Source organism: Cibotium barometz, chromosome 8 (assembly GCF_041138505.1).
Source record: "Cibotium barometz isolate CiBa-2024 chromosome 8, ASM4113850v1, whole genome shotgun sequence".
Classification (NCBI taxonomy): Eukaryota; Viridiplantae; Streptophyta; class Polypodiopsida; order Cyatheales; family Cibotiaceae; genus Cibotium; species Cibotium barometz.
Window position 1 is genome coordinate 38,367,613 of NC_141053.1, and position 12,676 is coordinate 38,380,288.

The 12,676-nt window shown below is 42.6% G+C and overlaps 1 protein-coding gene across 1 annotated transcript; it reads right to left on the reverse strand.

Moving 5' to 3' along the window:
• Positions 1 to 9,464: 9,464 nt before the first annotated feature.
• Positions 9,465 to 11,775, reverse strand: LOC147636226 (uncharacterized). The gene has a single exon (XM_086801657.1). It carries the CDS (start codon positions 11,597 to 11,599, stop codon positions 9,593 to 9,595), a length of 2,007 nt encoding a protein of 668 aa, XP_086657783.1. The 5' UTR covers positions 11,600 to 11,775; the 3' UTR covers positions 9,465 to 9,592.
• Between the last annotated feature and the right edge of the window lie 901 nt (positions 11,776 to 12,676).

Here is a 12,676-nt window from a genome sequence, read left to right on the forward strand (position 1 = left end):
CAGGGTAAGCACCATTCCGAAGAATGGCCTTACACACACACCTGTCGTGTGGCGGACCACCCACATCCTGCCGCGCATTGCGACAATGGGCGGCTGCCTACACGAACACACACCCACACACACATCCCTCGTGTGGCGGACCACCCACATCCTGCCACGCATTGCGACAGTGGGCGGCTGCCCGCACGAACACACCCACATACACACACACACACACACACACAAGTTTCATTACCTGTGTATGCTGTCAGCAATGAACCCCCAAAGGGCCCCCTCGGGCCCATATATATAGGAAATTGTACCCCGCCGGGCTAGATGACGATCCCGCCGGGATCCGCCGGGTTTTTCTTTTTCCCGGCGGGACCGCTGGGTATAGCAAAAGCCCGGCGGGATTTTATCCGGTTACCAGGTCGCTTGCCACCAGCTTTTTTGAGAACATGTTAACACATGTTATTAACAAAAAAAAATTGTGATCACGTGAATATAAAATCATTGCACACAACACTTCCATAGTTTCTTGCATTGGTATCAGAGGTCTTGGCTTAGGTCCTTTCTTAGGGAGTGATTCGTGTTTATCATTTTTGAAATTTATTTTCACACAGTTTTTAGATTTGCTAATCTCTTGTTTGATAGGATTGGCAAAGAAATTTCTGTTAATCATTTTTAAATTTACATTAAACACTGTTTTTTGAACCCCAATCCAGTTTACTGTTTGATTTCTTGAACTTCTTAATCTTCTTGATCTTGATTTTCTTGATTTTTGAATTAGGGTTTACATAGATTTTAGTAACCTAAATTGAGAGATTTTCTTGCATTATCGCTTAGAGAGCTTATAGTTCTAATTACTAATCCATTAAGCCTCTATTTTAGTCATATTTTCCAAAATCTTGGAGTTCTTGGAGCATATTTACAAGAAGCTTGGTTGCTGAAGCAATTTTGCAGAAATTTCATTGTGACTGGTGCAGAATATTTAGATTACAAAGTTTATGCAGAGTATAGTTTGTTGTGCAGACATCAAGATTACTGTGTAGTTTTCAGATTATTGTGCAGAGTACAGATTGCTGTGTAGAACAAAGTTCTGACAGATTATTATAACAATTGTAGATTCTATGCATAAAATTAAAGATTACTCTAGTTCATTGAAGTCTATGCAGTTTCTTAAAGTTTATGCAAAGTTTATTATGCTGAAATCAAATCTTGACACAAAAACTAGAAGAGTAAGTGGTTTTTGATTAAATCTTTCTAATCTTGATACTTTCTTGCAAAGAAGATAGATAGAGATTACAAATCTATTGGAATCTATACATATTAGCATAAATCTTGATGTATTAGAAGTAAAGGAAGCAAGAAAAGTGTTGAGAAAACTCCATTTACAACATTTTAGCACATTGACACATATCTGAGTATTATTATTATGCAGAAAGCATGCTGATAACTAGTTGATGAAAAAGTATACAAGTGTTACAATTTCGAGTGCATAAATCCAAAAAGTTTGTTGATTGACACTGTGTTGCAAGTATGGCCTTTTTGAGAGTTGAACCCAGTCCACTAGCGTGAGTCATGTGCCCCATACACCACTGGCATGAGTAACATTTCAGTAGTAGCAAGCATATTTTGTATCACTTGCCGTGCCTGTACAGTTTCAACTCTTCTCCAAGCATAGTGCATTGCTCACGAATTTATACTCAACCAACTTTATTCAACATCAGCACTTTATAGTTAACTTTTCCTACCAAAGGCTATAGAGCCAAAGGAGATAACAAAGGAGCATGAGTGATGATGTGTCTACTACTATTCAGAAGAAACAACCAACATACAATTGCATATCCATGAAACATATGATGTTGGGGCTGTTTGGAGCTCACTTTGGAGAAAGAAAAGAGGATGAGTAGTGACGACATAAAAGACTTGTCTCTGACGATGTGGACAAACTTTCCAATGCAAGGGTGAAGGAGACATCCATGTATTCCAATTAGAAAGACACTCTAAAGACAGAGAAAGCAACTATTGTCAAGCTTGGCAAGAAGATCAAGGACTTGGAGGTTTCTTTTGAGGCAAATTTTAGCACTGGACTTAATTTGGATGACAGCAAAGGCTTGATCATAGTTGAGACTAGTGTGAGCACATATGTCCTTCCGAACAACCACACAAATTCATTCTCAGCACCAACTCCTACTACTACTGCAGAAACCTTTATGATGACAAGTAATGATGCTGTGCTGAGCATGCCACCTATTACTGTGCGACCAGTTGAGATATCTAAGCCTCCGACTGGAACTCAATCCTCTTAAAATGATTCTTAACTTTATCATTTGCAGCTGAAAGCGTTTGAAAATTTGTAGAAATCTTGGATTCACTGAGATGTGCCGAGCAACGCTGGCATGTGCCATGGCGAAGGGTTTCCTCCAGTCAGAAATGTCGGGTGTGTACCCTTATTGAGGAAAACAATCAGCGGCTTGCACATGCGTTGCGATCTCGTTCACTGCTTTGTTGTAGTAACTCAAGGAGCATAGGTGGAAGAAGGTGAGGCTCAGGAGCTCAACGCTCAGCCAACCCACTGCTAGTGAGTACAGTAACCAGCTCAGCAGCTTCATCGCCCCTCTGTGAGGCTCAACAAACATCAATGGCACAACCAGCTCAGCCAACGTTTCTTGATTCTAACGTCAGCATCAAGTGCAGTAGCTCAGCCAACATTTCTTTCTTTTAACGCTTCAAGCTTTATCACCTTTGTGAGGCTCAGCGTGCAAGTGGAAGAAGGCGCACATTAAGCACATCCAACGCTTTGCTGGTGTCTGCATAGCAACTAGCCATCAAACACACGTTTTTTTGACAGTAACCAACAATAAAAAAATATATACAAATTTTCTTGCCATCATTGCTCAAAGAGCGTGGCTATGTTTTGCTCAAGCTCAACAGAGGAGGAGCTCAGCAGAAGACACGGGCTCAACAGAAGAGAGGAGGTGCCAATGTGAGAGGGAGAAGTAGAGGAGAGAAAAAAAATGTGTAAGTCTAACGTTTAGGTTTTCTTTTCTTTCTTTCTCTCTTAGCCTTTTCACACCCATATACTTTGGTTTACCTTGGATACTTTGGCCATTTTCTATTCCCATTCATTTTGTCCAACCCACACCCTAGGCTTTTGATCACTTAGCCCATTTTGTAGCTTGTTCTCACTCATTTTTACATTTCCCATTTATTGCTTGGCCATTTACACACCCGACCCTCACTTGTGCTATTGTTGTTTCCCATGCATGATAAGTATGCATTGAGTTAGGGATGTTCACATGCGGTGATGGAGTTCATCCTCATGCCTTGAGTTTGTGGAGATAGTTCATGTGTAGTGTGCGCATATTGGGAGATTGTTCACATGTGTGAGGGGTGTCACACGTGTTGATGTTTTATTTGAGGTTGTTCACATGTTTTGAGCCTCGTGGTGGTGGTTAGTGTGCCGTGTGGTCGATTTGGCGTATTTTGGGTGTTCACATGCACACTTTGGGCAATTTAGTGTATTTTGGACATTCACATGTGCATCTTAGCCCTTGTTCATGCATGGGTGGTCATTCTAAGCATTTTGTAATTGTTTTGGATTTTTTTCATGTTCGAGTGACCATTTGAGCATATTGGTACCTTTTTCACACGCAGTGTTTGATTCTTAAGCACATTTAGAGTTGTTTCTACACTTTCAAGCTTTGGTGGCACGACATGATTTTCCATTACTACTTCTACCCCGCCTACGATCGCCGTGCTACCCACCATCTGATCTTGCGATATCTACTCGTTTCCTATCACTCTGGCCTAATGGCCGTCATCTTGATTTGCCATTTCAGGTGATGAGCTACATATGATTGGCCGAGTTCATACATACATTTGGCACATCATACCTTTAACCTCTAGATCCTTCTTCACCAACATAATGCTATGATGACACATTATATTCATGTCACATATGGATGTTTGAGCTTCAAATGTTATTACCTAGCCAGTTTAGACACTTATTTGATGATGAGGATGTTTGTGCTAGATAGTCTAGACATTCTACACATGGTGATTTTGTTAAGAATCTATGTGGTTATCTTTACATGGATGGTTTGGCATTGATTGTATGGGAGGATGTATGTGGGGATTTGATTGCATGGGAGGATGTATGTGAGGATGATGAGGATGTTTGTGCTAGATAGTCTAGACATTCTACACATGATGATTTTGTTAAGAATCTATGTGGTTATCTTTACATGGATGGTTTGGCATTGATTGCATGGGAGGATGTATGTGGAGATTTGATTGAGTGCCCTACATTTGTGAGCAGAGATGACTATATACCTGAGGATGGGTATCATTATGACATGCATTTAGTGGATGATGATGTGGATAATGATGATCATCATCATGTTGATGTAGATACATGTACACATGGTGATGGTCATACACATACATGTGATGACATTAATGTATCACACCACATACCTATGATGATGTATCATGCACACACACACATGATGATATTGATGTATCACACATACATACACATGAATGATAGTGATACACATGCACACGATGCCACTGACACATATGTTCATGATGATGATGTATGTGATAGTGATAGTGATAGTGAGAGTGATGTGTGTGAGTTAGATCATGTGGGCATGATCTTGATGGGAGGGATGGTAGCGACGAGCACATCGAGCATTATGAGCATCATAGAGTTACCTATCTCTATTCCTAGTGATCATAGGGATACATTAGATGACCATAGTGATGCATTCCATGATCTTGATGGGCATTTGTCTAGTCATGATCATTCGGCTAGTCATACATCTTCAATACCACATGGGATTGACACTTCACATGTCTTTGAGCACATCATAGGGCCATGAGGAGCATAGACCCGAGGTTTTAGTATTAGATGTGTTGGTCTACTTCTCTAGATTTGTTACATCTAGAGAGATTTTGGATACGACGACTACTCCTAGTTTTTATAGCATTCCTGGCAGCATTTGAGTGGATCAAGTTTTTGTGATTGAGCAATCTCAGGGATAGTGCATGAAAGTAGTGATGAGCTCATAGAGGTGAGACATCGTAGGAGTATGCATATTGATCATATTTTTAGCATATCCTATGATGTTGACTTTGAGAATTTTACAGTTGATCTAGGTATTTCCTTAGATACAGTACTACTGGAGATTTATCTATCATGGGATTTAGGTCATATAGGGACACCAGTGATGGAGTTGGTTTATCCCTTTGGGGATGACCTTAGTGGCCTTGGAGATTCCATTGATAGTGAGTTGACTGATACCACTTATACCTCTTGTGTAGACACTAGGTTAGTGCTTAGTGAGATGACGATCTTTATGATGATCCAGTTTCTATTCTAGAGGTGCACACACATATAGAGTGCCATACATAGGTGCATGGGCCGGATCATACTCATACATACATAGATATGCTGGATCATGTTTTAGACTTCTTGAGTGGTGCTACATATGACGGAGGCATGAGTTCACATTTGACTCTACATGAGCCCCCAACCTTGAGCTATGTTCATTTGGCTCCTATGGATGTCGACACGATCTTGTGTTCTTTGGACTCAGGACATTTTTCTTTGGATGCATTCTTTGCCATTTGAGGAGCATAGTTTTTGGATATGTGGCTCGACATTCAAGTGCATCCATGACATATTCAAGTCTTAGCCTCCTACACGATGATTCTTTTGTGCCAGGACCACTTGACATTCTAGTCAAGAGTTTCAAGCTTCTTTGGTGGATACCTTTCATGCCAGATTTATAGTGTGGTCATGAGGATGGGCTTATGACTTTTCCTCTTGACCCTGGGGTTACTATCTCTTTGGAGTCAAGCTTTCCTTTTGATCCAAGAGCTACTACCACTCTATCTTCGATGGTTCGAGGTGTATACCATATGTGTCCCTTTGATCCTCGAGGATACTCGACTAGATTCGTCATCGGACAGTGGTTCCTTATCGATTCCACTTGCAACAGTTTATCATGGGGCCATTTCCTTGGATTTTGCATGCCTCGGATTTCCTTTTGATCTAGGAGGTTTCATAGATAACTGCATCATCGAGATGACGGGAGCCCTCTATCCTTTCCATTTGACATAGGGGGTCATATGATTCATGCATAGGTCTTCCGCTATATTCAGTCATGGTTGGATGTGGTTTTTTGGCTTTTGTACATAGCCTCTTGTATATGTTTTATGCACGACCACCCTTTGATTTCGATTCCACTATATTCAGTCATCATGGTTGGATGTGATTTTTTCTAGTAATAAGGAGACATGCAAAGGAGGAGAAAGATCGAATAGATGCCAATCAAAATGGACACGGCAAGCCATCTACTGCTCATAGGGGGCGAGTGGAAGAAAGCCAAGAAGGAGCTCCTAGAAGGAGTAGTGAACTAGCAACAAAGAGAAGCGCGGCGAATACAAATGGAGCGATATGGATCGTCGCACTTTGGATATGGAGGTCATGCATCATGGGAGGCCGAGTTTGTATGTATAGTGCAACTTCATGTCTTTTCTTTGTATTCTCTCTATTTGAGTTGTGTTATAATGTTTGTCTTGTGATGTAGTGTGACATTGTGGGTAGAGATCCTACCCTAGCAGAGACTGACTACCATCTTTGCCATAGTAGAGGAGACACATGGGATTACCTTCATGATGAAGGGATCATCTCCGAGATGAACAATACAATCGAGCAAGGAGAACACCAATGCAGGTAATACTTTTTGTTTTTATTTACAAAACATGTTTTGACCTTTATAATACTTTCTATTTTTTTTTTTAATCTTCACTTTGTGTAGGCACAAGGTGGACAAGAAGGAGGACAAGATGACTCGGAGAGTGATGACTCCTCTGAGTAGTTTTCCTTGTAGTTTTTCTTCATTTATAGTTTTGGTTTATGCAACTATGTTTTTTTTTCAAGCCTCATGTGGCTACCATCATGTATGGATAATTTCTTGGATATAAGATGAATTTTTTCATCTTCTTTATGTATCTATATTTTTATTCAAGCCTTGTGTGGCTATGATCATGTATGGAGAAATTTTTGGATATAAAATGTAATTTCTCATCTTCTTTAATCAATATTCGAAGTGTGTTCACAAATCTTAATGTGCATATCTATTTTTAATTTAAGTTTTCATGTTGATATCTTTGCTGATCTTGATTCGTCTATGTACAAGTAAGCAAAACCTTAAACCAGAGGGCTGCCTGTGCAAAAAATGTAGCTGCATGTGTAAAAAATGCAGCTGTACATCTGCACAGGCAGCTCTCTGGAATTTTTTTTGATTCTAGATCACATCTATAAACACATCTATAACAAAGGCTATAAAGGCATCTATTTATGCGTCTATATGCACATCTATCAGTGCATTTATATCAGTATAGATGCGCATATAGACGTGTGTCTATAAATGTGATTATAAACGTGCCCGTAACATTTTAAAGCACGTTATCAAAACGCGTCTATGGTCGCTTTTCCTTGTAGTGATCCAAACTGCCTCCATGAACCATCCATCTGACACACCTCTCCTTTTTAGCCTCCCAATAACCTCCTCTGTGTACTCAATAAATAGGGCATTCTTAAGATGAAGGTTATTAACTCTTAGCTTCCTTGTGGGGAGAACTGAGAAAGTTCTGCCAAAACCATTTCAAGGGCATATGATTAGATAAAGCAGTGCTAGAATCAATGGATACCTTCAGAGTGTGAAGGACCCATGGGGCTTGTTGACTAAAACAAAATCTGTCAATTTTGGAAGAGGATGAGATATATTGCAAGCTAAAGTACGTTTGCCCAAGGTTATCTCTCCATTCACCTAGGTTCGAGATATCAACCAATCCCAGATCCCCTTCCACCCATTTTCCTTTTTCCTTACCCATAAGAATAGTGCTTTCCCCACACCTATCCACTAATCTTTCAACTATATTGAAGTCACCCAAAAGAATGCAAGGGATCTGGATATTCAAATTGGCAATCCAATTCCACATCTCGCTCCTGATCTTATGGTTGTGAGCCTCATAAACATTAATGAGCCAGATTCTTTCTCCACCTCACCAAAATTTCTACTACAAGAATCCTACCATTGGGGTGATTAGCTATGATACTGGGATTGAGATCATTCTTTACTAATGTTATAACACCACTATACCCTGCGTTCACTCCTTTATACATTATCATCCAATCTTTGAACCTATTCCTTCTAAAGGTATTTCCAAAAAGGTTATGCTTCTAAATGGCCATAGCCTAATATCCCCATTACTTAACTAGCCCCCAAAAAGAAGCCTTCCTTTTTTATATCTTTTATCCCTTTTACATTCCATGTGCACCATGAGAATTCTATAGATTTATTCATGAGACAGAGCCATTTCTGGGACCTTATCAACCTCCTCCCCTTCCCTTATAGCTTCATCTTCTTTTTGTATACCCTTCCAAGCCTCTTCCACTAGATGATCAAATCTTTGCTCCGAAGAAGGGCCACTATCCCCCTCCCTCAAGGGACTATAGGGATTGTAATACATTAAGCGACTCAAGCTACCTTGGGATTTGTTGTGTTTTCCTTCTACCCCTTGATTGGAATGGATTTTCCTAACCTCCATTTTGGCTATCTGACACTCGTTTTCCCTTTTTCCTTGACCCATTCCCCTTCAGAGTGTCCCTCACCTCCATCTTTTATCATTTCTCTTTCCTTAGCTTCCATTTCTTGACTAGCTGCTAATTCATTTTTTCCCTATTTTTGTTTGCCTCCTTCCCCTTTGCCCATAGAGTGTTCTATACAATTTTTTGCTATATTCCCAAACCCTCCACATTTCAAGGAGGCTCCTTGGAATGCTCCAAATTTAAGACCCAACTCTAAGATGCCCAAATCTCCTAAATCCACTTCAACTGATTTCGGTGTATCTCTGGTGTTATTCCATGAGATAGAGACACTATTGGCCTATCTACCACCCATCTCATCATTTGTAAGATACATCACCGGCCCCAAAGAATAAGCAATATCCCATAGAGCCGGCCTTATAAGCTAGGGATGAAGGCCTACAATCTCAACCCACAAAGGGCATGCATTATGAAGACTCTTATTAACATCAAAAAGTGGGTCAAATGGAAATACATGCACCAACTAATGTGTTAAGAAGAGGGGACCTTTTGCAAACAGCTCTGTCATTGAATAACCTTTAACAAACAAGACATTAAAAAAACCTTTGACTAAGTAGAAGACTTTGGGCACCACCGTATCATGCAATACATCTTCCTGAAGCCATCTACCTACTATCTCCGCCTTAACAACCCTCTAAAGGCTTTAAATTTCAGCACTATTAGTCTTTTTACAATTTTTAGTATAATAGAGAGTCCCCTTCTTGTATGATGCTTCTTTATATTAGTTCAATTATTGATGGCTTGGTTGGTTTTGAACGCAGTATTCCTTATATTTCCGTATTACTTGTACTTGTAGTAAACTCTAAAGAGTAACAATATCTCCATTAGAACACCTTATTTAATAGATTCCAAGAAGTACTTCTCATCCCTTTCAGCTTTACTTCTATTATTAGTCTTTCAAAACACATCCTGTGTGTATTGGCCTCATGGAGAGGGTGACATAGGGAGGCTCATGGTCGGCGAAGGTGCTAAACTGGTAGTCCTGCTGGGGCTCTGGATGGAAGAGGTACTAGATGGTGGTGTGACTGCAGGAGCAGGGCCAGCCGACTGACTACCTCGTGATGTAGGAGTGGGTGATGGGGGGTTGAAAATAGTGCTTGTGACAGCATCACTACTTCTGGGTACTAAGGATGTGGATGGAGATAAAGTGGATTGGGTAGATGAATTGAAGAAAGCTGGCGATGGTGCAAGGGCTGTAGTAGACGTTGTGGGAGAGTGTGAGCTAGTTGATGGACTTTGCGAAGGAGATGGCGTGGGAGATAAGTTATTCGGCGTTGAGGGAGATGGTGAAGGTGACGGCGTCGGCGTCAGAGACAAGTTAATCGGAACTGGCGCATTGGCCGGAGTTGGGAGCTGTGCAGGCGAGTTGGTGGAAGGAGATAATGCAGGTGCACCAGATAATGATGCAGGGGTGGGAGCACTAGATTGTGATGGAGTGGGAGCAGGGGTATCAATGTTAGTGGATAAAGGCAATGAAGCTGGTGCCGTTGATGTTGGGGAAGAAGTATGTGGGGTGGAATTGGATGGAGAGGTGCTGGGAGACGATATCGATGAAGATGGATTATCAGTGGACGGAGAGAGCCCGGTAAGTGGCGCAGTAGCTGTAGGGGACGGTGAGCTAGCTGGTGGACTTTCAGAAGGCGAGGACCTCGGAGACAAACTAGAGACGGACGCATTGGCTGCAGTTGGAAGCTGGGAAGGTGAGGTGGCGGAAGGTGATAATACAGGTGCGCTAGATGATGATGGACTGGGAGCAATGGTTTTAACAGTGGGTGAAGGCGATAAAGCTGGAAAGCTTGATATTGGCGCAGAAGCACGTGGAGAGGAAGGTGCCGCGGTGAGAGGCGACGATACTGATGATGGTGGATCGCTAGTGGATGGAGAGGGTGTAGGGGTAAGGTCTGCTGGTAGCGTCGAGGATGATGGGAGCTGCGCAGGTGCGGGAGAGGAAGGCGATGGTGCACCTGGTGCAACAGATATTGCAGGAGATGGAAACGTGTTCTTAGAGGTTGAGGAGGCATTGGAGAGACGTGACGACGTGGGTGATAGCGGCGAGGGTGATTTTGTAGCCGGCGAAGAGATAGTTGGAGCGGAGGCAGGAGAGGTATTCGGCGTAAATTGATCATTAATGGAAGGAGAGAGAGCAGGCGCAGCACCTTGACGTATCGGTGGGGTTGATAGACGTGGGTCGACGGCAATGGAAGAGTGTGTAGGGGCGAGTTCTACCGGTGGGCTTGATGACGCTAGGGCAGGCGAGCTGGCAGAGGGAGATAATGCAGGTGCAGTAGATGGTGATGAAGATGGTGTCGGTATTGGAGGAAGGTGAGATGAGCGTTGTGTAGGTGGTAGGGCCACAGGAGGAAGCGCCCCCTGCGGTATGCGGTGTGAGTTCGCGGCTGGCGAGTTGGCAGCGCCCGCATGCTGACTTCCAGCGGCCCTTTGGGGTCGAGAGGGTGGAGGGGCGGCGGCTACGACTGCGCGAGCTGGTGATGGCTGCGAGCGAGGGGATACGATGACGCCCTGATGCGGGAGAGGGAGTTGCTCTCCTTTGCGCGGGGGTGGCTGAGCCGGAGGCAGAGCGCCATGACGGTCGAAATAACCCCGGTGCGCCGTTCTACCATTAGAATATGGTAGGGGAGCATGTGGCGGGCAATTGTCTTGACGAGAGGGAAAGGGCTGCATGTTTTGGTCCTTGCCATCATCACCATAATAGCCATCATCATCATCACCACCGTAGTAACCATCATCATCACCACCATCGTAACCATCATCATCATCATCACGACCATAGTAATTAGCATTATCATCACCAAGTCGCGGGCCATGGTAATATAGAAGGCGGCGGGAGGAGCCGTCGCAGAAGGGCAGAAGCGAGGTGGTGGCGGTTGCGATGACTAGAAGCAGCAAGAGGGTAGTGCAAGCCGAAGCCATCCTCTCTGCCCCCCTCCCTAGTCTCTCTCTCTCTCTCGCTCTCTCTCTCTCTCTCTCTAAACTGTTAAGCTGCCATGTAGAAGGCTCTGAGTACACTCGGCAAGGCTCTGCAAATGGCTCCCGGAGGGGCTATCTTATAACCCCGACTTCTGATCCAAAAATACTGTTCCAGAGCACACAGCTTCCAATTAGGATAAAGGCTGCGCACGATTATTATTGTGCCAACCTACTGCTCCTAGGACAAGGACGCCCACCCACACCACTTGCTCTTATGCAGTGGCCATTATCTTGCTTTGCATGGCTGCACTCTCTTCTTCCATTCATAGTATGCTAATGGTTTAATTGCACTTTGCGCTCCTCCTTTCCGAGAAAAACCTCTCCTCCGCCCATCATCATCGACGTGATTCATGCTCATATGCACGTCACCACTCTTGGGCTCCAGAGTCCAATATACACCTAATTTTTTCACGTGCACTTCTACTAATTGATTTACACTTCATTCCGCAAAATATCTCCACAAAAAATAAGATTATGCAATGCTCTGATCATTAAAGAAAACTACTCCATAGATTTCGAAATTGCACGTTTTATTGACTTCGAGATCATTAAGCGAAAACATGTCATCTCGCGCTTTCTCTCTCTCCCCTCGTTTATTTCACCTCTCCACTTTGCGGAGTAGAAAAGAATAGAATAGGAGACAACATGCTTCCATAATAATATAACTAGATCAGATCAATCCAACGCCATGCAGCTGCGGAATGATTTAATAGTCGAGGCATTACCAAGTGCTTCGTTGAATCCATTTATTTATAGAAAGCATCACTCTCTGTATCACGAAGCATTAAGCAGATCTTGCCAAGGTTGATAATCAATAGGAGTGTATAGTAAAGTTTAAAAAGTGAAAATAGGAGTGTATGGTGAAAATCAAAAGTGAGGAAAATCTTTATTTGATTCAGTAACCCTGATATGTGGTTGCTTTTTTAAACCCGTGCGTATTTGCTCAGTCAAAGATTTTGTCTAATTTGCCCATGGCTCACGCATAAGCTATAGAACTACTAGCTGTATCACATGTGATAA